The sequence below is a fragment of the Urocitellus parryii genome, chromosome 2 (assembly GCF_045843805.1).
Source record: "Urocitellus parryii isolate mUroPar1 chromosome 2, mUroPar1.hap1, whole genome shotgun sequence".
In the NCBI taxonomy this organism is placed as follows: domain Eukaryota; kingdom Metazoa; phylum Chordata; class Mammalia; order Rodentia; family Sciuridae; genus Urocitellus; species Urocitellus parryii.
The window spans coordinates 15,584,096-15,611,044 of NC_135532.1; the positions used below are offsets into that span (position 1 = coordinate 15,584,096).

The 26,949-nt window shown below is 41.5% G+C and overlaps 1 protein-coding gene across 2 annotated transcripts in view; it reads left to right on the top strand.

The window, feature by feature from the left end:
• Nucleotides 1-2,397: 2,397 nt before the first annotated feature.
• Nucleotides 2,398-26,949, top strand: part of Dct (dopachrome tautomerase) — a 32,133-nt gene continuing 7,581 nt past the window's right edge. For both annotated transcript variants that reach the window (XM_026400190.2, XM_026400196.2), the window contains exons 1-6: nt 2,398-2,692; nt 10,216-10,515; nt 12,648-12,748; nt 13,559-13,725; nt 16,859-17,038; nt 18,510-18,645. In XM_026400190.2, coding sequence (XP_026255975.2) covers nt 2,398-2,692; nt 10,216-10,515; nt 12,648-12,748; nt 13,559-13,725; nt 16,859-17,038; nt 18,510-18,645 — 1,179 coding nt within the window. The remainder of the gene's footprint in view (nt 2,693-10,215; nt 10,516-12,647; nt 12,749-13,558; nt 13,726-16,858; nt 17,039-18,509; nt 18,646-26,949) is intronic.

Below are 26,949 nucleotides of genomic sequence, written 5' to 3' on the forward strand. Positions count from 1 at the left end.
TCTAGACCTCCAAAGGGTCAAATAGGAAATTGGATAGACAAATCTGGGGCTCACATCTGAGGTCAGGCCAGAGATGCAATTTGAGGGAGTCATGACACCCTGCATTTAGAGCCTCAGATGAGCTGAGTGATCTAGCATGTGTCATAATGAAAGAAGAGAGATCCCAGGACCTAGACCTTGAAGGGGGTGGGGCATTCTGATGTGACGTTGCTGCCTCTATCAGTCAGTATTCAAGAAATTTGATTCTCACTTTTTTGGAACTCCAAAGCTTCATACAATGTAAAATAAAATTCCGAAGTGTTTCAGTACCGGCAGGAAGTCGTCAGAGCGAGATCCAGAATATCCTTCCTACTCTGAGATGTCATGATTCTAGTGTCATTCAAGTTCATTTTTTTTCCCAGTCTTGACATCATGAATTGAATGGTGGTCCCTCCAAGGATATGTCCATGTCCCAGAATCTGTGAATGTGGCCCTATTTGGAAAGAGTCCCCTTTGCAGATGTAATTAAGATTCTTAAGATGAGACCATCCTGGGTTATCCGAGAGGGCCCTAAATCCAGTGACAAGTGCCCTTATGAGATACAGACCCAGAGGAGAGGCACAGACAGGGGAGGCGATGCCCTGAGATCAGAGTGCTGCAGACTCCAGCCAGGGAAGCCGAGGCCCTCGGGCAGCCACCAGAAGCTGGAAGGGGCGAGGGTGCTGGAGGGAACGCAGGGTGCTGACACACACCAGCCCGTTGCCAACACCTGGGTTGCAGACTTCTGGCTCCAGAATTGTGGGAAAACAAATTTCTGTGGTTTTAAGCCACCCAGTTTGTGAACATCTGTTACAGGAGCCCGAGGAGACGGACTACTCTCAGGCTTCGGGGCTGTACCTCGTTCTCACTCAGTGGCCTGAAACTTCGGCTGTAGAGTAGGATTGCCTAGAGAACGTATAAAGATGCTCAGATTATGATTCCGTGGGACTGAGCTTCAGGCAGGCATTGACATTGAGCCTGACCTGAGAACTGCTATTTAATTAGTCACAACAACTCAATATCAATGGTGAGGGACATGGAATCCAGGTGGTGGATACCTGTAACTTTTTTTTTCCTACCTTCAGAACTTGCTCTGAAATCTAACCTCAGTTCTCTTTCTGTCCAGATAGAAAGTGTTCTTATGAACACTGAGGGCAGTGTCAGTCAGCGGTCTGTACAGACCCTAGGGCACTAATACAGTCCTGTATTAGATGCTCTGATAGGTGACATCTCTGTCCCTCTGGTGCTTCGCTTGCCTCCTCCAGGAGCACCGGGGAGGTGCTTTCTAGACTGGCGCTTGATGATGCCTTGCTTTAATATAAATGAGCAGATTCACCTGGGAGCCTTCCCTCCCGATTCTTCCCTGGCCTTCCTTGTAACCAGATAATGGCCATCATGGATTTCCGAGGTGGGAGAGATCACGTAAATGTTTTAAAAAGTCTGCTTCCTATTTGTGCCGAACAGGAGAAGAACAAATGATTATTTGGAAGGAAGAGAATTCATAATTTTGAAACAAAGCAACTCATTGTACACCAGCCCTAAATAAATATTTCTTTATTTTCGAAATTGTGTGACCTCCCGTGGTGATCTCTCTTGCACATCATGAGCAGTCATGAGGGCGATGTAGTTAGCAATGCGTGCCTGTCTGCAAAGAGCCTTTGACTGAAGAGCTCACTGCATCTATTGACTCCCTGGGAAGTCTGAGGTCACAAGCTTGGCTGGAGCACATGGGTCCAATAAAGAGGATGGTTTTGCCCTCCTGAAACCAAGCCAGAAACTTTATCTCCTTCATTGTGCGCTTTGGGTCATGTGCTAACGATGAGGATTTCTCTAATACTAATCCCCCTAATGATGGCTTCTCCCAGCCCTTACACAAACCCCACCAGGCCCCGTGGCTTGGCGGGCCAGAAAGAATAAAGGCAGCACGGTGTTTGGCTTTTGAACTGAGTTCAAGGCAATTAAAGTCAAGGACTAAGGAGGAAAGAGGGAGGCTTAGAAATACCAGCATAATAAGTAGTATGACTGGGGCGCTCTGTAAATTAACTCAATTAGACAAAGCCTGATTTAACGGGGTAAGGATGGTGAGAAGTGCTACCCTCATTAAATTGGGCTGTTAGAGGTGCCTCTAATGAAATTAAATTTGTGTTAGTTGTTTGAATCATAAAATAACATGTGCGTGTGCACGTACACAGGGGCACACACATAGCTTCTGATTTTGTGGGTATTTTTTTTTTTTTTTAGAGGAGAGGAATAGAACGCAAAAACGATAAATACCAAAAAAAGAGAAAGACTTGACAAGTGGATGCTCAAGGATTCAAGAGTGGAAGGAGGAGAAAGGCAAGACAGGAGGAGTGTGCCGGGTCCTCCCAGTTCTCAGCCATGAGCCCCGTGCAGTGGGGGCTTCTGCTGGGGTGCCTGGGCTGCAGAATCCTGCCTGGAGCCTGGGCCCAGTTCCCCCGGGTCTGCATGACCTTGGACAACCTGGTGAACAAGGAGTGCTGCCCACCACTGGGTGCCAATCCAGCCAACGTCTGTGGCTTACAGGAGGGCCGCGGGCAGTGTGCAGAGGTGCAAGCTGACACCAGTCCCTGGAGTGGCCCGTACGTCCTGCGAAACCGGGATGACCGTGAGCAGTGGCCAAGGAAGTTCTTCAACCGGACCTGCAAGTGCACAGGTGAGGCCCCTCTGGGCAGGTCTGGGCCATGCTCAGAGCTTGGTGGAGAGGGTCTCCGCTGAGACGGGACAGTTAGCACAGACTGTCAGACCAGGCCTCGGGAGGCAACCTGCATGTGTTTTGTAGCTCAGTGAGTCCTGGTTATATCATATCCTCCTGTGTATCCAGTTATGGAAACTGAATAAATATCACATGGGCCAAGCCTGGTTTTGAATGCACGCCAACATACCTTTGGCTTGTTTGTTGGGGGGAAGTTAAAGAGCTGGAGAGTAGGCTTTGAAACTCAGAACAAGTCCTTTCAGGATGGATTCGGTGCCCTCTCCTGAAATGGGTTCCCACATGCTGAATGGGGGGTGTGTGTGCGTGCAGCTTGGCATGTGGACAGGGGCAAGAGTGGCAGGCAGGTGTTCCGCAGGCCTGGCCTCAGCGTTTCTCAAGATCTGAACGGCTCCAACAGGCTCTGTCTTTCTCACTACGGCTATGCCTGGGCTGTGACCTTGCCAGCTCTGGGGAGACGAGGCAAGACGGCGTCCTCAGTGAGCAGGGGGGGAGGGTTGTTAGTAGGTGACAATGGCTATTTTTCCCACCACTCTTGTCCAGATTTTGAACTGTGCCCATTACCAAATCTGCTCAGTGTCCCTCCTTTAGATGCTGGTCTCTGTCACAGCTGTTTCTTTGGAATCTCTGTATTGCTCCTTCCTCTGGCTCTTCTGGACCATCTCAAGTCCTCCTCATGGTGTGTCCCCTCAGTTTCTAGCAGCCATGCACCATCCAGAGGCTGGTGGGTCATTTCAAATACAAAATGCAGTGAAGTCCTTGGATGCTGTGCTTTGGTGGCCGCTGCATCAGACGTTTTCCTTCTGAGAACACCTTATCCTTGTCTTCTCACATGATGCTGGAACACAGGAGAATGATCAAGCTACATGAGGGTCTGAGGAGGATTCACTAAGGGAAGGTAGCCGTGATGGTGATGCGGATGTAGGCATGTCTTTGTCCAAATCCCTAAAATACTTCTATAGTATTAGGTGACAAAGTGCCACCACTTTCAAAAGTTGGGAATCTCCATTTTATAGACTCCTGGGGCAGATTTTGGTAATCAGATATAATTGTTAACTCTTCTTATCAATATCTCCCTCATATTTTTGACCTGGCTAGCAAATGTATTTTTAAAAGGTGGAGGTGGAAAGAATAGAGCATGCAGGATAGAAGGAATAACGGCAGGGACATAGGGTCACAGGGACCTACTCTCAGAACAAAAGGGACCCCCTTCTTCAAGAGACGATGAGCCAGAATTAAGTCCAGCCTGTAAGTCCAGGCTGCAAGGACATCACATGGGCACAGACCTGTGCGAAGGAGCAGAGCCTTTTCAGGGTACGTGGTCTCCATTCCCAGCCACTGTTAAGGCCCTGGCCGCCCCAGGGCCCCATCCTTCGGCTCTGGCTCACCTCTCCTCCGTGATTTACTTTTTCTTGACTCACTCAGGACCGTCATGCTTTCCCATAGCAAGTTCATGTTTTGTTTTCTTAGATAACAAGGTTTGCTGTAGCTATAAATTTGATTTATGGGCTGGGGTTGTGGCTCAGCAGTAGAGTGTTCACCTAGCATGTGCGAGGTCCTGAGTTCGATCCTCAGCACCACATAAAAATAAATAAAATAAAGGTGTTGTGTCCAACTACAACTAAAAAATAAATATTAAAAAATTAATTTATGGGGCTGGAGATATGGCTCAAGCGGAAGCACGCTCGCCTGGCATGCGTGCGGCCCGGGTTCAATCCTCAGCACCACTTACAAAGAAAGATGTTGTGTCCGCCAAAAACTAAAAAATAAATATTAAAATTATCTCTCTCTCTAACTCTCTATCTCTCTCCCTCTCTCTTTAAAAAAATTAATTTATTAGAATTTTCCTTTATTACCAGCATTAGTGAGGCAGAATTGGCATACAAAACACTGCACATACATACAAGTTGGTGCATTTGGACATATGGATATCTATGTTACAGTCACCACAATCAAGGTAACAAACATATTTATCACTTTCAAAAGTTTTCTTCTGCCTCTTAGCTTTTTGCTTTTGTAAAATAATTTAACACAATTGCTTCCCTGATAGCACATTTGAAAGTGCATGGTACCTTGTTAACTACAGGCACAGTGCTGTACAGCAGAGCTTTGGTACTTCCTCACTTTGTATTGTTGCAACTTGATATTCATTGTGTATCAGCTTCCTGCCATTCATTGTCTACTTCTGTACCTTTGACTACTTTTGATGCCTCACCAGAAGGAATCATGCAGTATTTGTCTTTCTGTGACTGGTTCATTTCACTTAGTACAATGCTTTCCAGGTCCATCCCCGTCGTGGCAAATGGTAGCATCTCTTCTTTTTCAAGGCTGAATAATATTCCATTCTGCTTGCATACCAACCTTGAATGGCTTTGGTTATGTTGGCTAGATGGACTTTTTCTTTGAGTCTTAGGGCACCAGACTAAGTGCTTAGAGCCTGAGCTGAAAAGTGTTCAGTAATTATCATTCTGTGATGGGTCAATTGTCCCAAAGCAGGACATATGTCCTCCAGTTGTTTGGAGTGAGGTACTCACCTTCAGGGATAATTTTTTTTTCATGGTTTGAGGGGAGTCTTTAGAGTTTAAACCCGATCTTGTGCTTCCCAAAGACTTTCCCTTCTGGTAGCCTCATAATGGAGCCCCTGAAATTCTCTTAGCATCCTCCAAAAGTTATTAAGGAAGAAATGCTGATTAGCTTTGGCAGTCAACTAATAAGTTAGCTTTTGTTGATGTTTTTTGAATTTTTAAAGTTTACTTGGAAAATAAATATCCCATAGTTTCCATAAGCATAAAGCTGGTCAAAATAATATTGCATAATAAGTAAAAACAAATCCAAATTCTGAGATTTAAAAAATCCCCTAAATTCTAATGTTCAAATTCCCCTTAGAGAACTTCACTATTCTCTGCAGGGATAAATTGTAACACAGCATAATTACTGAACTTAATTGTCAGGAAGAGCTGAATTTCAGTAAATTTTGGCATTAGCCATTCACCTTATAAGGTTTGCTTGCCAGTTGGCATTTATGAGGACATGTCAGTTGCAGCTGTGTCTCTGGGCTTTTGAAAAGCTTGGGTACCAAATAGTTTTGGAGCAGTTGGCTGAGCACTTCTTGTTTGTACAAGTGACTAAGTACCTCCATTTTCCAATCTCTGAAATGGGGATAATGATGAAACCGCAGTTGTAAAATCCTTTTGAGCTCTGTAGATGAAAGGACCTAGGTAAGTATAAAGTATTGTTATTAAAATAATAGAATCTCTAATTAAAAGGAATAGGCTATTTAGGGTTCCTTGTAAACTCACTAATCGGGGGTCGTTAAGCCTATTTAGCCTAATAGCTTTCTGAGGTTGAGCTGATGCGGTGCGTGTAGGAACGTGTGGGGTTCAGATGTTCCAGTCCTAAGTAGGCAGACAACTTTGACTCTTTAAATTTATTTTTTGCTCAAGGACATACTCAATGGTAGATTGGTATCATCTATCCCCACCCCCTCCATTTCCCAGTAAGAACATGATCATTCTAAAATGTCCCACCTCTCTCTCTCTCTCTCTCTCTCTCTCTCTCTCTCTTTTAACTACGGGTAGCTTAAGGGAAGAAAATTAATCATGTTAAATTGACCTAAGAGCCTACCAGGAAACAGAATGAAAGAAGCAAATGTTTCTGGTGCTGGGTTTTCACGTCCTTACACTTTCCGATCGACTTCATCATCTCCACAAGTTCTTTAGGCCAGATCTGTAAGCTCAACCACGAAAGAGACCTGGCTGCAGAGATCTGGTGGTTTTTCTCTGAGACCTGTTGAAACAGAATCGTTCTCTTTTAATTGAGTGAATCTCTGGGTCACGGGTGAGCTCAGATGCAGAGAAATGCCTCTGCATTTAGCTGGTAGCTGTTCGCCATGGTGGGGAGGCAGCTGTGATCTCCTGAGTCAGGCTAATCGTGCGGTCTTCGTCATCCCATTTCACTTTTCCCACAGACACGAGGGATGCTTCAATGGGCAGAAGCCCTTCATCTCCATCAGGCACCAGCCTTGTGCCTTATTTGTGTTTGCACCCCGTGGTGGCACAGCCTTATATTTAGCTTTTCACTGATTCTTCCAATGCCAGCCCAGCCAGCACACAGAGAGGGGGATGAACCCAATGTCATTCTTAAGATGTGCCTGGTGTAGTGATCAGTGAGACAAAAACTTGCTATTCTTTTTGATTAGTGACATCTAAAAATACTAGGGATGCTACCACTTAAGACAGACTCTGTACCAAGCACCAAGCCGTGCGCTCTGTGTATTAATGTACTTGTTTTCCAGAAGAGCTGGGTGAGATAGAACTCTTGTACCTGACCACAGGCTCTGAGAGGTGAAGTTCAAAGTTGCCAACTCATCTGAATCAAAGTACAAAAAGTTATGGGAGCACAGAGGAAGGCGTGCTGAGATTTTTTTTTCTTTCGGACTTTACTTTTAGAACAATTTTAGTTTCACTGTAAAGTTAGCCATTAGCTAACTTTAGGAATTGCCCATACCTCCTGTGCCCAATCCTCCCCTAGGCACAGCCTCGCCCACGATCAAGGCATGTCTAGTTTGACTGCTCCACAAGTAGAGGATGGTCAGGAAATTGTTTGCTGCATAAATAATCAGTTATCGATAATTTTATTTCTACCAACCAAGAGCAATCACAATAAAGAAAGTGTATAGTTGCAAAATTCACCGAATAAAGTTGCAAATTACTCAACGTCAACAACCTGACCCCCAAGATTCAAAAACAAATTTTGCACCTTTATCTATTGGTATGTATTGAATTTACCATTATAAACCTTCAGTGTGTTATTTCTTAGCATTTTAAAAAAATATTTTTAGAGTGGTTTTAGATTAAAAAAAATGGAACAGAGAGGACATATACCCTGCACCCCTCTGAGGTCCCCACATCCTTCACTGTCCACATCCTTCCTGCACTGGTGTGACTGTGTGGTCAGTGACACATCAATATCACCAGGTTTCTTAGCAGTTTGCAGCAAGGAACGACTCTCCAATTGTAGAGCAAGGACTGTACATTTACCTCCCATCATCTAACCCGACTCCAGGAAGACAGCTGGAAGTTTGACCAAATTCTCCTCTGGATAGTTAATATTCTTCAGGCACAGAATTTTGCTCAATCTCATGTTGAAAAATTTCCTTTTACTGTAAAATCTGCCAGCCTAGGTTTAATCAAATTTGTTTTAAAAAATAAGAGATTGTAGAATTTTAGTAAGGTTGCTTGGGGGAGAATGAATAGATTTCAAGTCACACGAAGCTGGAAGCATCCTGTAAAGCAAATAGTAGTGTAGTAGCTGCTCAATAAATTCTTACTAATAAATACCATGTATTTAGTGCCTTATTCCAGTCATCCACATGCATTTCATTATTTAACTCACACTATTAAAAAACATGATTTTCAACCTGGAAAAATAATTTTTAAGTATTTTTTTGCCTATTTTTACTTATGTTCTTGCAGGGTACTGAAACAGGAAAATACAAAAAACTAACGTCTCTAAGAGTAGATAAAATATTTTTGTATGTAACAAGGCAGCATAGGACCCAACTAACTAACTATTTTTATATTTAGTTCTCCCTACCTATTGTATTTTTAATGAAATTTTCTTTTCTATCAAAAAAAATCTGTTGGGATAATGAAAAGGGAAGCCTCTGCATTTTCTTTGCAGAGTACAAAGGGGAATGATTCTGTGTTCATGCTGTTTCCTTTAAAGGATCCTACAGGAGGACTTGCTAGCTAAGCCTGTGTGAGGCCCTGGGTTCAAGGCCACCATAAAACAAAACAAAACAAGCAAACCAAAAAAAAAAAAAAAAAAAAGAGGAATGACAGTGTGGAGAACCCCTTGTGAAGTTGCAGGGACGGGTTGGTTGGTAGCCAGGGCACAGAATTAGCAGGACAGGCAAAAGTATTGCAGGCACAGGGAGGGGCACAGAAGCACCTCTGGTGGCAGAGGGAGAGGGTGAGAGTGGCTGGTCTTCAGCGAGAGGAGCATCTGGGCCTTTCCACCCACAGGAGTTAAATCTGCTCCCTGGCTCCTCGCCACCTGAGGATGTCCACAAGCAGCAAGGGCGAGAGCGAAATCAGAGGCAGCGGGGACAGCCTGCTGGCTGGGAACCTGCCCGTCAGGGCCGCTAACTCACCTTTTCCACCTGCCAGCCACCCTCGATTTCGTCTCAAGGCCGGCTCCTTGGTGAAGTAAACCAGCATTTAAATGTCAGATTTCACCCCAATGCCTGGCGGGCAGCTTGTCTCTTTCCTTCTTATGGGTCCACTTTTGCTCGAGGTGCATTCTCTTCACTCTCAATGTCGCTGCACGGCTCTGAGCCAGCCCTATGGTGTGCGCCACGTGGTCAGCCGGCTCCTTGAGGACATCCCGAGGCGGCATGGGGGGACATCAGAGGGGACATGTCCAATGTATGCACCATGGGTGTGTGCATTTGTAAGGAACAGGTTAGAACACGTTGTGCGGTATGCAAGAGGCCACAGAGCACTCAGCAGTTTGCTGGGGCTATGGGAACCAAGTACCACAGTGGGGACAGGGTGGCTGGGGTGGCTGGGGTGACAGGGGGAGCTTAAACGGTGGAAACTTGCTTTCTCCTAGTTCTGGAGGCTGGAAGCCAAGGTCGAAATGCCAGCAGGGTTGGTTTTTCGGAAGGTCCCTCTGGTTGGCTCATGGATGGCGGTCCTCTCCTGGGTCTTCGCAGCTCTTTCAACCATGCATGAGTCTTTATCTCCTCTTACAAGGACACCGATCATGGTGAATTAGGTCCCACTCCCATGATCCAATTTTGTCTTAATTACCTTTTAATGTTATTTAAAAAATTCTTATTCTTATTTTGGTTGGTACTTGGGATTGAGCCCAGGGCCTTGAACTTGCTAGGCAAGCGCTTCACTGAGCTTCAGCTCCAGCCCTTGATTTCCTCTGTAAGAACCTGAGCTCTAAGTACTGTTACAGGCTGGGGTACTGGGGATGGGTCCTTGTGCATTTTGAGGGGCCACAGTTCAGCTTATAACAGTGCTCATGCATTTCATACCCCGTTTCTTTGCTGGGAATATTTCTAGCTGACTTTCTGATGCTGGGTTCACTTGGATTTTGAGAGGAGACGAAGGGAAGTCAAGTGACTGTGATTTGTTTTGGACTTTATTTCTTCACATTTGTTGAAGCTGGAATTCCAGGATCAAGGTGTCAACAGCAAGGTTGGTTTCTTCTAAGGCCTCTCTCATTGGCTTGCTTCCCTGCCAGGCTTCACCTGGTCTTCAGTGTGTGTGTGTGTGTGTGTGTGTGTGTGTGTGTGTGTGTCTGTGTGCACGCTACACATACACGTTGACTTGTCTTTACCCTTTTCTAAGCACTTTCATGTTCTCTTCAATTCTACTCCCAGATTCCAATTCAGAAATTTCTTCCAAACTATATGACCTACTTTTTCTTTCATCTTTCCCTTTTTATACTAGGAAACTTTGCTGGCTACAACTGTGGAGACTGCAAATTTGGCTGGACCGGCCCCAACTGTAATCAGAGGAAGCCACCAGTTGTTCGACGGAACATTCACTCCTTGACTCCTCAGGAGAGGGAGCAGTTCTTGGGTGCCTTAGACCTCGCCAAGAAGAGGAGCCACCCTGACTACGTGATCACTACCCAGCACTGGCTGGGCCTGCTTGGGCCCAGTAGGACTGAGCCACAGATCGCCAACTGCAGCATTTATGATTTTTTTGTGTGGCTGCATTATTATTCTGTTAGAGATACATTATTAGGTGGGTTTTCCCCTTGGCTTAAGGTTTATTACAGGTTTGCGTTTGCTGGGGAGATGGGGTAGGGAGTCTTTTGACACTAGTTAATTAACAAGAGAGCAACCTCAAGGCAGGGCTAGGTTTATCAAAGTCACAGAATCACCAAATGCTACCTGAAGGCAGAAGGCAGCAGTTTCTTCCTGTATGTTGGCTACAGACATTTCAAAGGGTTCTCTCCTCTAGTTTGTTTGGTTCAAAGTCTAAGCTGTTCTCTATGAAGCCCTTAATCTTCAAAGGCATGAGTCGGTGAAGTGAGAGCAAGTTCCTTTCCATTCCAGAAAAAAAAAAAAAATTACAAATCTGGCTATGGAAGCCCTCTCTGACCTCTTCTTCCAATTAGAGGAATTAACCAAACAAGTGCCAAAGCACATGATGCTCCTTTGTGCAGAACTGGAGTTCTCCTGTGGGAGGTGGACAGTGCTTTAAACTCCCGGGTCTTTAGACTTTGAATTATATCATCACTCATGGTTCCCAGGCTGTGTTAGGAATGCCCAGGCTTTTTGGAGTTGTATTGTCAAGGAAAAATACAAGCTGGGTCACAACAATGTTAGAGTTCCTCCTGTTTGGCCTTGCAGACCACGGTTACGTTGGATGCTTGAGAAAACGTGAAATGCAAATGATACTTGAGAAATACCAAGGACCCTTCCCTGTCCTGGACAGGAGTTGGACTGGAAGACTGTCTTCTGTGAACCTCATTAACCAAATAGGTGCAGCTTTATCCTGAGTTATTTATCAGTTGAGAGAAGCCATCAGTTTGTTCCAGGAGAATCGATGCATTCTAGATTCTTCTCATGGCAGCTGTACACGCTTAGCTATACCTGCAACTGGTCCTACTTTGGAGTTCCCTCATTGGGATGAGGGTGAATAGAGACATTGAACTCACTTGAAATGGTGCACTTCTCACTTGGTATTGCCCACCTGTGGCATTCCTTATTCCTGTCTCTTATGCCTCCTCATTATTATTTTTGGAGGACTTGAAACTTTGTGCTAGATTAAAACACTTAAAAAAAAAAGACTTTGCAATTTTGTAGCCAATGGCAGCAATAGCAGTTTGCTTTTGGTATAAGTCTTTTTAAAACCTGCCTTTCAGGTAAGCATCTGTCTTTCTTTATCGATAGGGAAGGTGGCTCTTCCGGCTATCAACCTTTATAGTTTTCCTTTCATCACTCTGAGGAGTTTTTGCTTTATGAGAGGGTAGTCTCTCAAGAGGAAAAGAAAACTTTAGTTTCTGGTCATATCTAGGAATTAAATTTATATTCATGTCTGTTCAGCTCTCTGAAGTTATTATAGGTACTTTGAAAAAGAACTAAAGTTAGCTAAAGTTTCTACATAACCATCAAAAGCTGTTATTGAAAGAGGGAAGAAGGAAGGCATTAAATTGCCCAAAGCGTTTCACTGAATTGGCAGTTCCAGTGGCCAGCCAAATTGGTTTGGATGTAGTTTTCTCTCTCTGGTCTCGGCAACCATGCTTGTCAGCTAGCTGTTGTAGCTGATTGATGGACAAGGATGAATCCACGAAAGTTCTCTTTTGGTTATACAAAAGCTGCATTAGGACTAAGTGTGGTCGAAGTTGCTATACTATTAATTAATGCTTCCCTTATCAATTTATGCATTTGCAAGGAATGGGTTAGAAGATGTCTTTTAAAAAAGTATATATTTCATTTTGCTCCTAATGGTCTACACTTTGGATACACTTTTCTTCTTAATGAATTGCTGTTGTGTAATGGGGCTCTTGATGCTGAGCATGACTTGAATTTTCTGGCTTTCTGCTTAAAATCAGGCTTTTAGGAAATAAAAGGGATTTTAACCTAAAATGCTAGTGGCTTCTGAAATTCCTTTGTCATTATTGCTACTGTTGCTTTTGAAGAGATAAAAGCCATATTTAGAAAAAATATAAAATTTTAGAAAAAATATATTTTATCTTTTAAAAATATATTTCATAAACATATAAACATAAATATATATTTTATAAACATAAAATATAAATATATATATTTTTTCTAAAGTGTTGTGGCTGTATAGTCACATCCCATATAAGGGTTAACATTTTAAATATCCTACTCTGTGATCTCTAATATGTTTCCCAATTATTTTAGGACCAGGGCGCCCCTACAAGGCCATAGATTTCTCACACCAAGGGCCTGCCTTTGTTACCTGGCACCGGTATCATTTGTTGTGGCTGGAAAGAGATCTGCAGGTTGGTCAAAACTTATATGTTTGATACTTCTAATTAGAAAAAAAAATATATATATATGTATTTAATGAGTACTGTACAACATGTTTTTTTTAATATGTTTTAGTTGTCAATAGCTCTTTTATTTTATTTATTTATTTTTATATGGTGCTGAGGATCAAACACAGGGCCTCACATATGCCAGGCAAGCTCTCTACCACTGAGCCACAACCCCAGCCCTGCAACATGATGTTTTGGCATGCTTGTCTTGGTATCCATGGTAAAGTGATAAGTACAGTCAAGAAAATTAACATATTCAGGATCTCATATAGCTAACTTTCTTTTTAGTGAGTGTTAGGAGTATCTAAAGTCTGTATAGGCAAGTTGCAAGTACATAGTACAATATTATGAGGCACAGTCCTCAGGTTGTACCTTAGATCTCTAGGTTAATTCATCCTGCACAATTGCAACTTTGTATCTTTAGACCTGCATCTTCCCTTCTGCCTCCCACTGCCCCATCCCTGGTAACCACCAGTTTCTATGTATTTGATTTTTTTTTAAGTAAATGAGATCATGCAGAATTTTTCTTTCTCTATCTGGCTTACTTCACTTAGCATAATGTTCTCTATGTTCATTTTTATGGTTGCAAATGGTGGGGTTTTCTTTTTTTATAAAGGCCGAACAATATTGCATTAATGTATTTCTTTATTCAGCCATCTGTCATACCTTTAATCTCACAATGCATTTGGTCAAGACACCTGCTGATCTTTACCTTGTATGCCTTCCCATTGCATCTGAAGAAATTTAACGACTGGACCTGACCTTTGCTTTTAGCGACTCACTGGAAATGCGTCCTTTGCTTTGCCATACTGGAACTTTGCCACTGGCAAGAACCAGTGTGATGTGTGCACAGACCAGCTGCTGGGGGCAGCAAGACAAGATGATCCCACTCTGATCAGTGAGAACTCAAGATTTTCCAGCTGGAAAGTTGTCTGTGACAGGTAATGACAAGACTGTCTTCTGTGGCTGAAAGATGGATGTTGTTTCGTTAGAATGATTTTTTCCTCCCTCCCTCTCTTTCTTTCTTTCTTTTTTGTTATCAGAGATTGAATCCTGGGGTGCTTAACCACTGAGCAACATCCCCAGCCCTTTTTTATATTTTATTTAGAGACAAGGTCTCACTGAGTTGCTTTGGGACTTGCTAAGTTGCTGAGGCTGGCCTTGAACTTGTAATCCTCCTGCTTCAGCCTCCTGAGTTGCTGGGATTATAGGTATGCAACACCACACCTGGCTAGATTTCTGTTTTTAATGTACTCTACGTAGGGTTCTGTTAATGTTTCTGAAAATAACTTTCCCTTGGGAGGTGGAATTTTTAAAATTCTAAGCTCTTTAGTAAAAAAAAAAAAGTACATGTATCAAAATCACACTTGTGAATTGAATATGCTTGGCCATCACTTTGAGACCAACTGTTTTAAAATTAGGAGTAGTTTCTGCATTCAGTCAACCTTTGCAAAGTACCAATCATGTTCTAGGGATGCGATACTGCTAGGAATGCAAGTACTGCCTCCCTTTTTATATACTTTTGTATTTAGCAAGATAGATTTCTTGTAGATGAATTACCATTTAGTCTGAGAAGTACTATAACCGGTGCACATGCAAAGCCAGAAAGAGAGTCAGGACAAGTCCCCAAGAAGGCACAGACTTCAGTCAGGTATCAGGGAGGGTGAGGAGAGTGTGGGAGGGTGGCAGTGTGTCCTCCATGGAAGGAACATCATGTGTGAAACTAGGAAAGTCTCTGGAAGCAGCCTGGTGTGGCTGGACCACAAGATGCAGTTGAGGGGGACATGGGCCCAGAAAGAATGTCCTATGAACCCCTAAAGACCACATAAGAAAGTAAGTGACCTGCAGCCTAGGAATCATTCTTTCCTCAAAGACTCCCTGAACCCATTTCTGTCTCTGGGCACAGTACAGCTATCTGACCTTCAGGGGGGATGTGTACCAAGACTCCAGTGGATGCCTGAAACCTTGGCTAGTACTAAATCTTATATGCACCATGTTTTTTCCTAGACAGACATTCTTATGGTAAAGTTTTTAAACTAGTCATAGTAAGAGATTAACCATAAGTAATAGTAAAGTACAAGTATAACAACACTATAATAAAAGTTATGTGAATGTCTTCTTTCTCTCAGAATATCTTAATTCCTTAGTGTATCACAGTTATATTTTCAGATTGGAGTTGACTGCAGGTAACTGAATCCATGAAAAACAAAATTGCAGATAAGGAGGGACAATTGTATCTCAGAAAACAATTCTCCAAGAGGATCCTCTGCCTGCCTTTATTCATTTCTTTTCTCCCAAACCCCCATTTTATTTTTAGTTGTAGTTGGACACGATATCTTTATTTATTTATTTTTATGTGGGGCTGTGGATGGAACCCAGGGCCTCAAGCGTGCAAGGCAAGCGCTCTACCACTGAGCCACAACCCCAGTCCCCCTGCATCCTTTTAACCCCACTACTCTGCCTCTCCATCTTTAGATTGCACCTGGGCACTGAGCTCAGCACACCTCCTGGCCCATGGCCAGCACTGAGCCTGAACAGGCATGTGTTCTTAGGAGCCCAGGCCCCATGCCCCTCCACAGGGACCTCATCTTCCACATCCTCCACATGTCCTACAGCAAGACAGGGCTCCAGGCTCCATGATAAGTGGAATGACCCATCTGTTTTTATCTGAATTTCTTAATTCCATAAAGTGCCATTTCCCATAGTGTCTTGGATATTAATAGGTGATGTGTCAAGAGGTGTTTGTGATCATGTGTTTAGAAAAAGCTGAATTTAAGAGTTTTTTAAAAAAAATTTTAGAACATCTCTGAGCCTTAACTATCCTTAGATAAATGTACTATTATTCTTCAAGAGGAACCTCAGTTGATCAGATCTTATTTCACAGCCCATCTCCCTGTAACACACTTTGGGAAATGCTGACTTGGAGGCCTTTCTTGCTTAGTGTTTGGGTTCTGGCTGCTTCTGTCCGTGTGTGTGCTCATTCCATTCTCCACACCAGACATGATCCCTTAGCTTTTAAAACTCACATGTGAGGCCCTGGATTTGATCCTCAGCACCACATAAAAATAAATAAATAAAATAAAGGTATTATGTCTATCTACAACTAAAACAAACAAACAACAAAAACCCTTTAAAAACCCTCACACAGTAACCTCTTTAAAGCTCTATCAATGAACCAGTGGTCTGAAGGTGGAATTCCAGGTCACCATGGCCGTGCAGAATGTGTTTCATGAGACCTTGTCAGCCCCTTGCTTGTCATGTAGCCATCGCACATTTATGGAGATGGTGTTCCTTCTTTTAAAAATGTTAATTATTATTTTAATTGTATAAATTATGGGGTACAGTGTGATAATTTGATAGATTATATAGTTTGTAATAATCAAATTGAGGTAATTAACATTTCCATCTCCTTTAACATTAAAATAATTTTTTGACAGGGTACCAGGGATTGAATTCAGGGGCACTCAGCCACTGAGCCACTCCCCAGTCTTATTTTGTATTTTATATAGAGACGGGGTCTCACTGAGTTGCTTAGTGCCTTGATGTTGCTGAGGCTGGCTTTGAACTCATGATCCTCCAGTCTCAGCCTTCCGGGCTTCTGGGATTACAGGTGTGTGCCACGGCACCTGGGTAAAAATAATTTTTTGATTAACCTTTCCTCTGTATAGTTGCATCTGTGTTTATGCTGTTCATCTCTGTTTGCCTGCAATTTGCCTGAGATGCTTTCCTAGATCTACATAGCCACTTCCACCAAAAGTGGCTTGGCTCACTGTAATGTGGCTCCTCCTGATCTCAACTGTGCTATCCCAGATCCAAATGCCCATCATAGGAGTTGCCATCTTGCTCAAAGGGCCTCTTACTGTCTTTTCAATGGAACAGTAATTATTATCATATTACCCTTGTATTCATATTTTGTGCCTCTTACATTCTTAAACTTTTTGATCCGTAGTTATTTTCAGGGGTAGTATTTTTAGCAACTAACAAAATTTTTACCATAACGACGAATATGATTGTTGGACCCAAGTTTATATTCATGAGTTAAAATATATTATTTTTCAATCTTCTAAATCTTAGTCTGGATGATTACAACCGCCGGGTCACCCTGTGTAATGGCACTTATGAAGGTTTGCTGAGAAGAAACCGAGTGGGAAGAAATAGTGAGAAACTGCCCACCTTAAAAAATGTACAAGACTGTCTGTCTCTCCCCAAGTTTGACAGTCCTCCTTTCTTCCAGAACTCCACCTTCAGCTTCAGGTTGGTGCTCAAGCTCTTTTACAACACCTGAGGTAGCCTGGAAGGAAATCCAGGGACTGGGATACTTCTGCAAGTTGAGTAACGGAGAGGGGTTTAATCACAGGAAGTAAGGCATCCGTACCAGGGAAGTCTTCATCCACACACTGGAGCCAATCGTAGAGTTTCTTCCCTTTGAACTCAACTGTCCAAAAGCACCTTTTTTATTTCTGATTTTTCTCTTTATCTAGGTATAGTCTTGGGACCATGGCATCTTGTTAAATAAAGTGCTTTAAAAATACCCATGCCCCTTGTTTTTTTTTTTCTTAGTTTTTAATGTTCACATTAGAAATCTATGTGTCACAGACCTTAATATTGGAGTCTAAATTATCAATTCAACTCAAATTATGGCACAGCAATGGCATTCCAATGCTCAAAATGTGAAGACCAGCTATTACTTTTCTTCCACCCCAAAAGACTTATGAAGAATTATGAGAAGTGGTATAGAAATAAGATTTTAATGAAGAGGAGGAGGACTTCCAAAAGGGATGGTGGATATATTTATGGTCTTCTCCAAAACTAGAGTCTCTCTCTCTTAAGTTCATGTAAATTGTACAACTTGTCTGGGGCCAAAGGCATAGTAGGCTCAACTGAAGTGCAGAAGCTGTGTAGGTGTAGCAGGGCCCAGATTCTGTGCGGGAGTTGGATACAGCAGAGTAGCGTCAAAGGTAGGTAAAGGGCAACATTTAATATTGTTTTTAAAAGGAACATGCATGTTTTTATTATGACAAAAATACTATTAAATTAGCTTGCATTTCCTATGGATTAGAGTTAGGAGAGTGCTCCCCCCAAAATATGGTAGCACTTGGGAATTGGTTAGAAAAATGCAAATTATTGGGACCCAGCCCACACCTCCTGAATCAGATACTCTAGGAGTAGGGGGTGATTTTTCTCTCCAGTGATTGTCAGGTGTGCTTAGATTTAATAAGGATCACTGAGTTAGGATATGGAAAATTAAAATTCCTGAGAAATTCTTTCCTAAGGCATAAAGAAAGATACTGGGAATACTGGGATATGTATAGGATATTATGTATTACAGTCAAGGTGAAGATCTGTTTAGTTGAGAAATATGCATAGGTAAGATTGGATTTTAATTTATCAGTCACACACCATCATGGCAGGATATTTGACTTCAGCTATTAAAAAAAGAGGGGAAACTCAGACCCTGACCTTCAAGAGCATGAGAGGCAGGTATGAAGGTAAATAATTGTCATGGAGTTTGAAGATAACATTTACCTGGACAGAGGCAGAAGCAGTGTGGATTAAGAATCCCTTCCCTATGGAAGATTAACATCACAGGTCTGGGCTTACTCAAGTAGCCTTGACAGAGCCTCTCATATGCCCTGGATTAGAAGTGGCCTTCTAGGCTGGAAACCATGAGAGGAGGCCTTTCTCCATCTTTGCCTGATATCTCTGATGTTCTGGTTTCTATCAGGAATGCCCTGGAAGGATTTGATAAAGCAGATGGGACAATCGACTCTCAAGTGGCCAACCTTCACAATTTGGTCCACGCCTTCCTGAACGGGACAAATGCTCAGCCACATTCAGCTGCCAATGATCCTGTTTTTGTGGTATGTTGCAAGACTCTGAGAATAAGATGGAGAAGTTCCTAGAGAACATGTCAGGTTTACTTATTTTTCAATAACATTAAGGTCTGGTGGGGTTTCATCCTCTGTGGGAACCAGGTGACATAGGCTCATATAATCCACACCCTTGGGTGGGCAAGCTGGTATTGGAAGCCCCTAATCAGATCCTCATGCTTCTGGGATGAGTAGCTTTTGGATGACCTTGGCCAGAAGTTTACAGTCCAGAGTTGAGTTCATAAATTAATGTAGTTACAAATGGTTTCTTGTTGGTTAAATGAGTGGTTTTGAAGTGGGTTAACCACCGTGTTCAATGAGTTAATTACCTGCAGGAAAGAAAGGGTCTGGTAACTTAAAGAGGGAAGGAAAATGGAGATGGGGTACTGGCCAAATCAACTTGATAAACACCTTCAACAGTGGCAAAAAAACAGAAGTTCACATTTGTGGTACTTTGTTTCTTGGCTTTATACCTCTGAGTTGGAAGACAACAGTAGAGAGTTTTGCGCTTAACCAGGAGGGGCTTCATGGTTCTTTAACACCCCACGTGTGATAAACTCCCTCAATACATTTGAGTCTAATTTCTGTCTCCCTCTAAAACAAGAGGAAAAAAAAATGGTAAAACTTGACAATGGGATGTAAAGGTTAGAATTTCAAGCTTTTATTTGTCTGTAAGATATGTTCACCAATGGTTTCTCCAGAGACAAACAAAATTAGGGAGTGCCAGTCAGGGCCACGGTATTCAGCTGCCGGGTAATCAATGCCCTGTAGCCAAAGTCTTCTGGGAGCACAGCTGTATGTTAGCCCCTTGCCCACAGGTTAGTTAGCCATGGCGAAGCATGGTTTGAAAGAAGGGCTAGTACAGTACCAGGTACTTCAAGAATCCACATTCATATGACCTTCCTTTCTTATTGTTATACTTTCTGTATTGTTAATTCTTGCTAATCTTCTACTGTGCCTACTTTATAAGTTAAATTTTTTCATAAGTACATATGTATAGGAAAAAAACACTGTGCATAGGGTTTGTTACTCTCTGTGGTTTCACTCGTCCATTGGGGACTTGGAATGGATGGAGCCTCTGTTTTTCACTACTGTAGTTGAGCACAGTGGGTTTATTACTCCTCATGTAGAGAGAATGGAAGATGGTGGAGAGTCTCAGGCAGCAGATGTTAGAAAGGACGGATGGGACTGGGCATGTGATAGGCGATTTTGGGGAAAAGATAAAGAGTTTTGCTCTGGATCAGATGATGTCAGGAAGCAGAGGTAGTTCTATGTTCGAAGACCTCAATAGTTCTTCTGCGCAGGGAGGAAGGACTAGGCTTAGGTTACCAGTAAATCAGTGGTCAGGAAGGTAAGAGTTGGGTATTTTGTGGCTTGGGTCATGTTCACATTTTGTCTAGGTTCAGATGTGGCTATGGAGTTGACTGGTTTTTGTCCTGGTCCATCACAGAGTGCCATGTCTGATGTTCTGTGGAATTATTTACATCTGACTAGAGGACATCGAGGCCTGGGCGATGGTAGCAGGCCACCTCCTAGATGTTGGGGTCCTCTTTGATCCTCTCAGGTACAGATCAGTAAATTTGGCTTAGGAGGTTTACATAACATAACCTCTCATGTTTCAGCCACTGAACCCCAACAAAGGGTCTGCTTTACAGGCATTCATTTTACCATTATCTATTTTAACATTGTTTTCTACTTTACATGTCTTAGATGGCTTGGGAGCAATTGCAAGAAGAAATTTCACCTCTTGTCCTTTTTGTTGTTTTGTTTGGGTAGTAGGGATTGAACATAGGCATGCTTTACCACTGAGCTATATCTCACCCCTTTTTATTTTTTTATTTTTAATTTTTGAGACAGGGTTGTGCTAAGTTGCTGATGCTGGTCTCAAACTTGGGATCCCCCTGTCTTAGCCTCCTAAATCGTTGGGATTACAGGCATGTGCCACTTTGCCCGGCTTCTGAGTTTATATTGGAATATGGCCCAAAACACTGTTCCTTTTTCCAGAGTTTACTTCACCTCAACGTTAATCTTAGTAATGTGTCTTAGTCTTCTCAGTCTGCCCTAATGAAATACTATGGACTAGAGAAATTAAATGACTGACATTTATACCCACCATTCTGGAGAGTCTGGGGTCTAGGATCAGGGTCCTGACTGACCTGGTTTTTGTGAACGATTCTTGGGTTTCTTCACTGTGATTTCATATGATGGAGAGAGAGGGAGTGAGCTTTGCAGTGTCTTTTCTGATAAAGGCACTAATCCTAACATATCAGGGCCTCATCCCTGTGACCTTAGTTAACCTTAGTTACTTTCATGTTTGGTGGTTGAGGCTTCAACATATGAATTTGGTCTACAGCACAACGCATCCTCAAACTATCAGGTAATAGCACTTTATTTTTTGGGGGTTCCTGGGAGGCTACGTGTCATAGTAAAAAGAATGCTGGGTTATGAGCCAATTTGATTTTTTTAGTCCTTACTTGTGCAACCTTGGGAATGTCACTGAATGATGTGGAGCTGCTGTTTGACCTGATCTTGTGGTGATAAAAAGTGTTGTGCTTATTAAAGCAACTCGTGTAGATTAGGATAATATGATGATGCTGTAGAAACTGTTAAGGACAATGCAAATGTTATCATAAAAATAATAATGTGTTTTATGGTAATCAGTGGGAAGGAATGAGAACTATGAGTTGGGTTTGCATTTCCAAACCTTAATTAGGGTTCCTTATCTTGTTCTTCATAGTAGACAGTTGTACCCTGAGGCGGTTGACTGATAGCACAAAATGAGAGGTATTTCAAAAGTGATTTATTATTTTTGCTGAACCCAGGGTACAAAAAGAGGAGATATTCAGGAGAGTAAAAGTGCAGTTTCCAGTGACTAAGCTTGCCTGGTGTCATGAAGAATGGAGTCTGTCAGTTCTGAGCATCTTTCTGGAGCTTCCCAATGAGATCCAGGAAATCCTGCAATAGAAGCCGTTGGTAGAGCTGGTTCTTCCTTCTAACATATGTTTCTCTGCTCAGCTTTGTGTGGTATCAGTAAATGAAGGGGTTGTCAGAAGTGTGGCCTGTTGGTCCCACCTGCAGCCAGGCCGAGGGCTTCTCTGCGAGGGCTCCACGGCCACCTTTCCCATCTTGCAGCCTGCCTTGTCCAGCAGTTCTGACTTGAGCTTTCAGATCACATTCTGGGCTACCATCTCAGCCTTTAGTGTTCAGCATGAGCACTTCTGGTGTCTGCCTTCTCTGCTGTTTATCTAACTATATGTCTTGAAATATGTTTTTTATTAAAACGTACATTTTCAACTACATGATTTATACACATGGTCATAATACTTCTCACCCAGAATTCAAAAATATTATTAATGGAACCATGGACTCCTCTGACAAATTGAGAATGATCCCAAACTTTTCTCTACTCCTACAAGAAATAATGGTGGTGCTAGTAATTTGGTTTTCAGCATCCCACCTCTCTAGAACTGCTAGCTCCTTCTTTGGAAGAAGCCTACCAGGTGCACAGGGGAAGGCAACATTTTTCTGCAAGTGCCCAGACAGCAAATATCCTTGGCTTTTGGGACCAGATGGTCCCTATTGCCACTACTGAGCTCTGCCACGGTAGTATGAAAGCAGGCATGGATGATGCATAAGCAAACAAGTGTGGTGTTCCAATAAAACTTTATTTAGAAAAACAGGGGGTGGGCCCATATGATATTTTTCTGTGCTTGGAGTATTTCATTTAACATAACGTCCAGGGCTTTACTTTGCTGCCCCTTACTCTGGGGAATCAATGCCCTTTCCATGCAATCAGACTATCTCTAATATTACTCTTTTCCTACAGTGAGGTGAAAACCCATATTGAAACTTTATGGGGGCTGGGAATGTGGCTCAAGCGGTAGCGCACTCGCCTGACATGCGTGGGGCGCTGGGTTCTATCCTCAGCACCACATAAAAATAAAATAAAGATGTTGTGTCCACCAAAAACTAAAAATAACTAACTAAATAAATAAATAACCAAAAATAACAACAAAAAACTTCATGGGTAAGTAATCCCATGACTACATGTAGTTCAAAGATATTAGTTGTTTAATCATGTTGGTCTTCATTATGTTTAATATCTTTGATACTTGAAATTGTGCTTTCTTTGGAGACATGTTATCATATACACATAAATAAACCAAAGCCACAGACTTTCTTTGAAGACTCAGAAGGAATAATGACACTGGTTCTGGAAAGACACCTCTTACCTTAGGCTATTTACAAACAGTTTTATGTAGAAGCCAATTCAGCCTTAAATTGTGTTTTGCGTATTAAGATTTAAGTTAAAGTGTGTCAGTTTACAGAGTTATAGCTTCTGGAATTTCAAATTCAGGAGGTAATTCATGCAAATATATTGCTTATGACATTTATTAAAATGATTTTTCCTGAAATATCTTCAAGCAGGAGAAGTACAACACTGTGTATGATCATAATCATGAGTAAAAGAAGGCAGAACATTAGAATATAAGAAAAACTCTGAACCAATCTCTGAAATTCTAATAATTTTTAAGATAATTGAAATAAATGCACATGTTATCATGAAAAATAAGATTAAGCCACAGGAATGCTGAGTTGTGCTGCCTTCAATATTAAATTTAGATATAATCCAAAAAAAGAAAAAAATAAAGGAAACAAGTAGATCATACAGTTAAATATTTTAACTGCCAAGAGGGAAACTGTGTTAGAGGTTAGTAACATTCTTCCCAATTCCTTAAAAGTACATTTGAATGTGACCATAAGGTGTTTGTCTTTCTGTGCTTGGCTTATTTCTCTTAACATACTATCCTTCAAGTTCATCTATGCTGTTGCAAATGATAAAAATGGTCCTTCTGATAACCGGATAGTATTCCATTATGTGTATGTACCACATTTTTCTTATTTATTTATTTGTTGGATACTTACAGAGATTCCATTTCATTCTGGGTATTGTAAATAGTGCTGTAATAAACATGTGAGTGCAAATTTCTCTCTGACATACTGAGCTTATTTCCTTTGGATATATACCCAGGTGGGTTGGATCATATGGTGGTTTTATACTTAACTTTTTGAGGAATCTCTGTACTGTTGTCCATAATGGTGTTACTGATTTTACACCAACAGTGTGCAAGCATTCCCCTTTCCCAGGTCCTCACTAGTGCTTGTTATCTTCTTTTTGATAGCAGTCATTCTGATGGAATTGTGGTGACATATTTTCACCATTATCCTTTTTAGTGAGATTGTTTGGTGGGCTCTAAGTTCTTTCGATTCTTAGTGTCTGGAAAGAACCAGTTAATGGTTGCTACTCACTAAAAAACTCATGTATTTGTTTTTCAGTTTTTACACTGAAATTCTACCTGGACTAAGTTACACAAGTCTTATTACCATTTTTATTTCGTAGCAATAATAGTCAAATGGGTAAGTTAGATTCATTAATTCAGGAATATAAAACAAGAAAAAAATAAATTTCTAAAAACAAATACCTAATAGATTTCCGAGTTAACCCTGTAAGACCACTTCTGATTCTACTGTCCGAGGCTACAATATAGGAAAATGAAAAGTTCTCAATAACATGCATGAAATACTTCTGAGTTTAGCTGAAGTTTTTATTTTTTTGTTGTAGATGAACACAATACCTTTATTTCATTTTTATTTATTTTTATGAGGTGCTGAGGATCTAACCCAGTGCCTCATACTTGCAAGGCAAGCACTCTGCTGCTGAGCCACAATCCCAGCCCCTAGCTGAAGTTTTTTTTTTTTTTAAAGAAGTAAAGTATATTGCTTTATTCTCCCCAAGAGTGAAGAACTTAAAAAGTATCTACTTTTTCTTCAAATAACAAAAATCATAATTTGACTGACAGCTTTCAAAATCAGAATAGCATTATTTCATGTCAATTTTTTTATTTTGAGTAGGTCAATGCCTTTTTCATTATTTATAATTACAGAAAAGTTGGTTAAAATTTTTTTTAAAGTCCATAATTCATCTCAGTTTTCTGATTATTTTCTCAAGTTTTATATAGTTGCAGCTATCATGCACACATTTCATATAATATCTCATCTTCCTTTAGCTTATCGAATTTTAAGGTTGTTGCATAGTTCCCTGAATTCTTTATTTTATTCAATTTTGGTGCTGAGGACGGAACCCAGGTGCTCATGCATGCTAAGGAAGCCTTTTATCACTGAGATATACTTCCAGTCCTCCCTAAGTTTTTTAATCTCAAAAATTTTAAATAGATAATTCACATGAGAATTCAAAAAATGAAGTCCTTATATCACTACTATCTTCCAGCCACCCATTATAATTTTTTCCTCTAATCTTCCGGATGTATTTTATATATACAGAAGCAAAGAGGTTTACATACTTATTAAAATAGAACATACCATAGATACTTCTGTGCCTTCCTTATCTATTTATTTATAATTATAGATCCCTGTAACAGTTCGTTAAGGGTTTTCTTTTTGCCTCCCCCCCCCCAACCCCAGCTGTATGGCATTCTGTTGTATGGATTTATCCTGAAATTTTTAACTGGTCTCCTATTGCTGGGCACTGTCTTTGCCCATTTTGAATTGCTTTAATAAAATTCCTGAGGCTTGGTCAGTTATACCGGAAAGAGATTTTTTTAGTGCACAGTTCTGGAGATCTAAGAACTTGGCACTGACATCTGCTTGGCTTTTGATGAGGGCCTCATACAGTCAACTCATGGCAGAAAATGAAAGGCAAGTTGGTAGGTGTGAAAGATGTATGTGTTAAGGGAGCTGAGGTGTGGGGGAAACACACTCTCACAATAAATAATCCAGCCCCCCTGAGAGTAAGAACAAACTCACGGCTATGAGAAAAGCATGGTCCACTCATGAGGGTGGATCTCTTATGACCTAATTACCTCTTGAAGTCCCAACACCTCTAGCTTGCATTTAGTGGCTTCTGATTTTTTTGCTTTACAAATGATGTTCCAACAAATAACCTTGGACTTTAAAATAATGCAGTCCCTGGGTTGAGGGGCAAATAAATACGCCTGATATTGGATGGATGTTGTAGAATTGCTTCCCAAAGGCAAAGGACCTACCCTCTGCACACACGTACATCAGAGTCACAGCTCCCTCACTCTTGGGGTCTTTGTTATTAGTTATCCTACCTTTTCATCTTTGCCAGGTAAAATGGTACTTCTGTGAGTTGTAATGTGCATTCTTCTCCTTCTAAGTGAAGTTTAGCATCATTTTATCCATCTCAAATTCTGTTTGTGGCCAGGCGTGGTGATGCACACTGGTAATCCTAGTGGCTCAGGAGGCTGAGAAAGGAAGATTGTGAGTTCAAAGCCAGCCTCAGCAAAAGTGAGGCCCTAACCAACTCAGTGAGATCCTGTCCCTAAGTAAAATACAAAATAGGGCTGGGGATGTGGTTCAGTGGTTGAGTGCCCCTGAGTTCAATCCCCAGTACCAGAAAAAGAAAAAAATTCTGTTTGCATTCCCTTTCTTGTGGTCTGTCTGTTCATGTAGGATCAGGACTTCTGGAAAAAGAAAAACAAAACAAAACAAAAAACCATTTAATAGAGTCAGAATTAGTGGAAATGGTTTGTTCTCCATGTAAGTAAATAATAAAATACAACATTCTCTTTAGATATCGTATTTCCTGGAAAACCTAATAATCTGGTCATATAAAAAGATGTATTTTCTAGGTTTCATGAGTTTGTGGGAAGTGAACGGGATCATTGACAACATATCCAACCTCTAGAAATGTTCCCATCAGGTAGTGGATGCTCAGTGAATTTCTGTTAGGGGTTGGGGGTGTAGACAGTGGAAAGTGTGTGTTTAGTATGTGTGAGGCTCAGGGTTAGGAGAATGTTATATACATTATTAAGCCTTTATTCTGTGACAGCCACTGTGCTAGGTGTAATGCAAATTTAATCTCTCAACTCCACAAAGCTGTGTATGGTGAAGTAATCTTCTTGTTTTTTACATATGGGGAAAATAGAATCCAGAGAGGCTAAGGAATGCTCAAGTGCACACCATCCAGTAAGAGGCTCAGCAGAGACTGTAAGAAGTTTCCTACTCCTACATTTCCCCACGTCCAGCCTTCTAACAGCAATTTTGTCTCTTGTCAGTTTAAACAATTCTTAACTTGATCTCTTCACAATTGCTTTCATTATAGCTGGGATAATTTAGTCCTGTTAGATCATGTTAATCAGAATTAACACTAATTGGAGAAGGGTAGGTCTGAATAATTTTTCATGGCTTTTGAAAAGATGAGGCCACTGGTATTATTATACGTAGTTACGTTTCTTAAATTCTTTATTTACT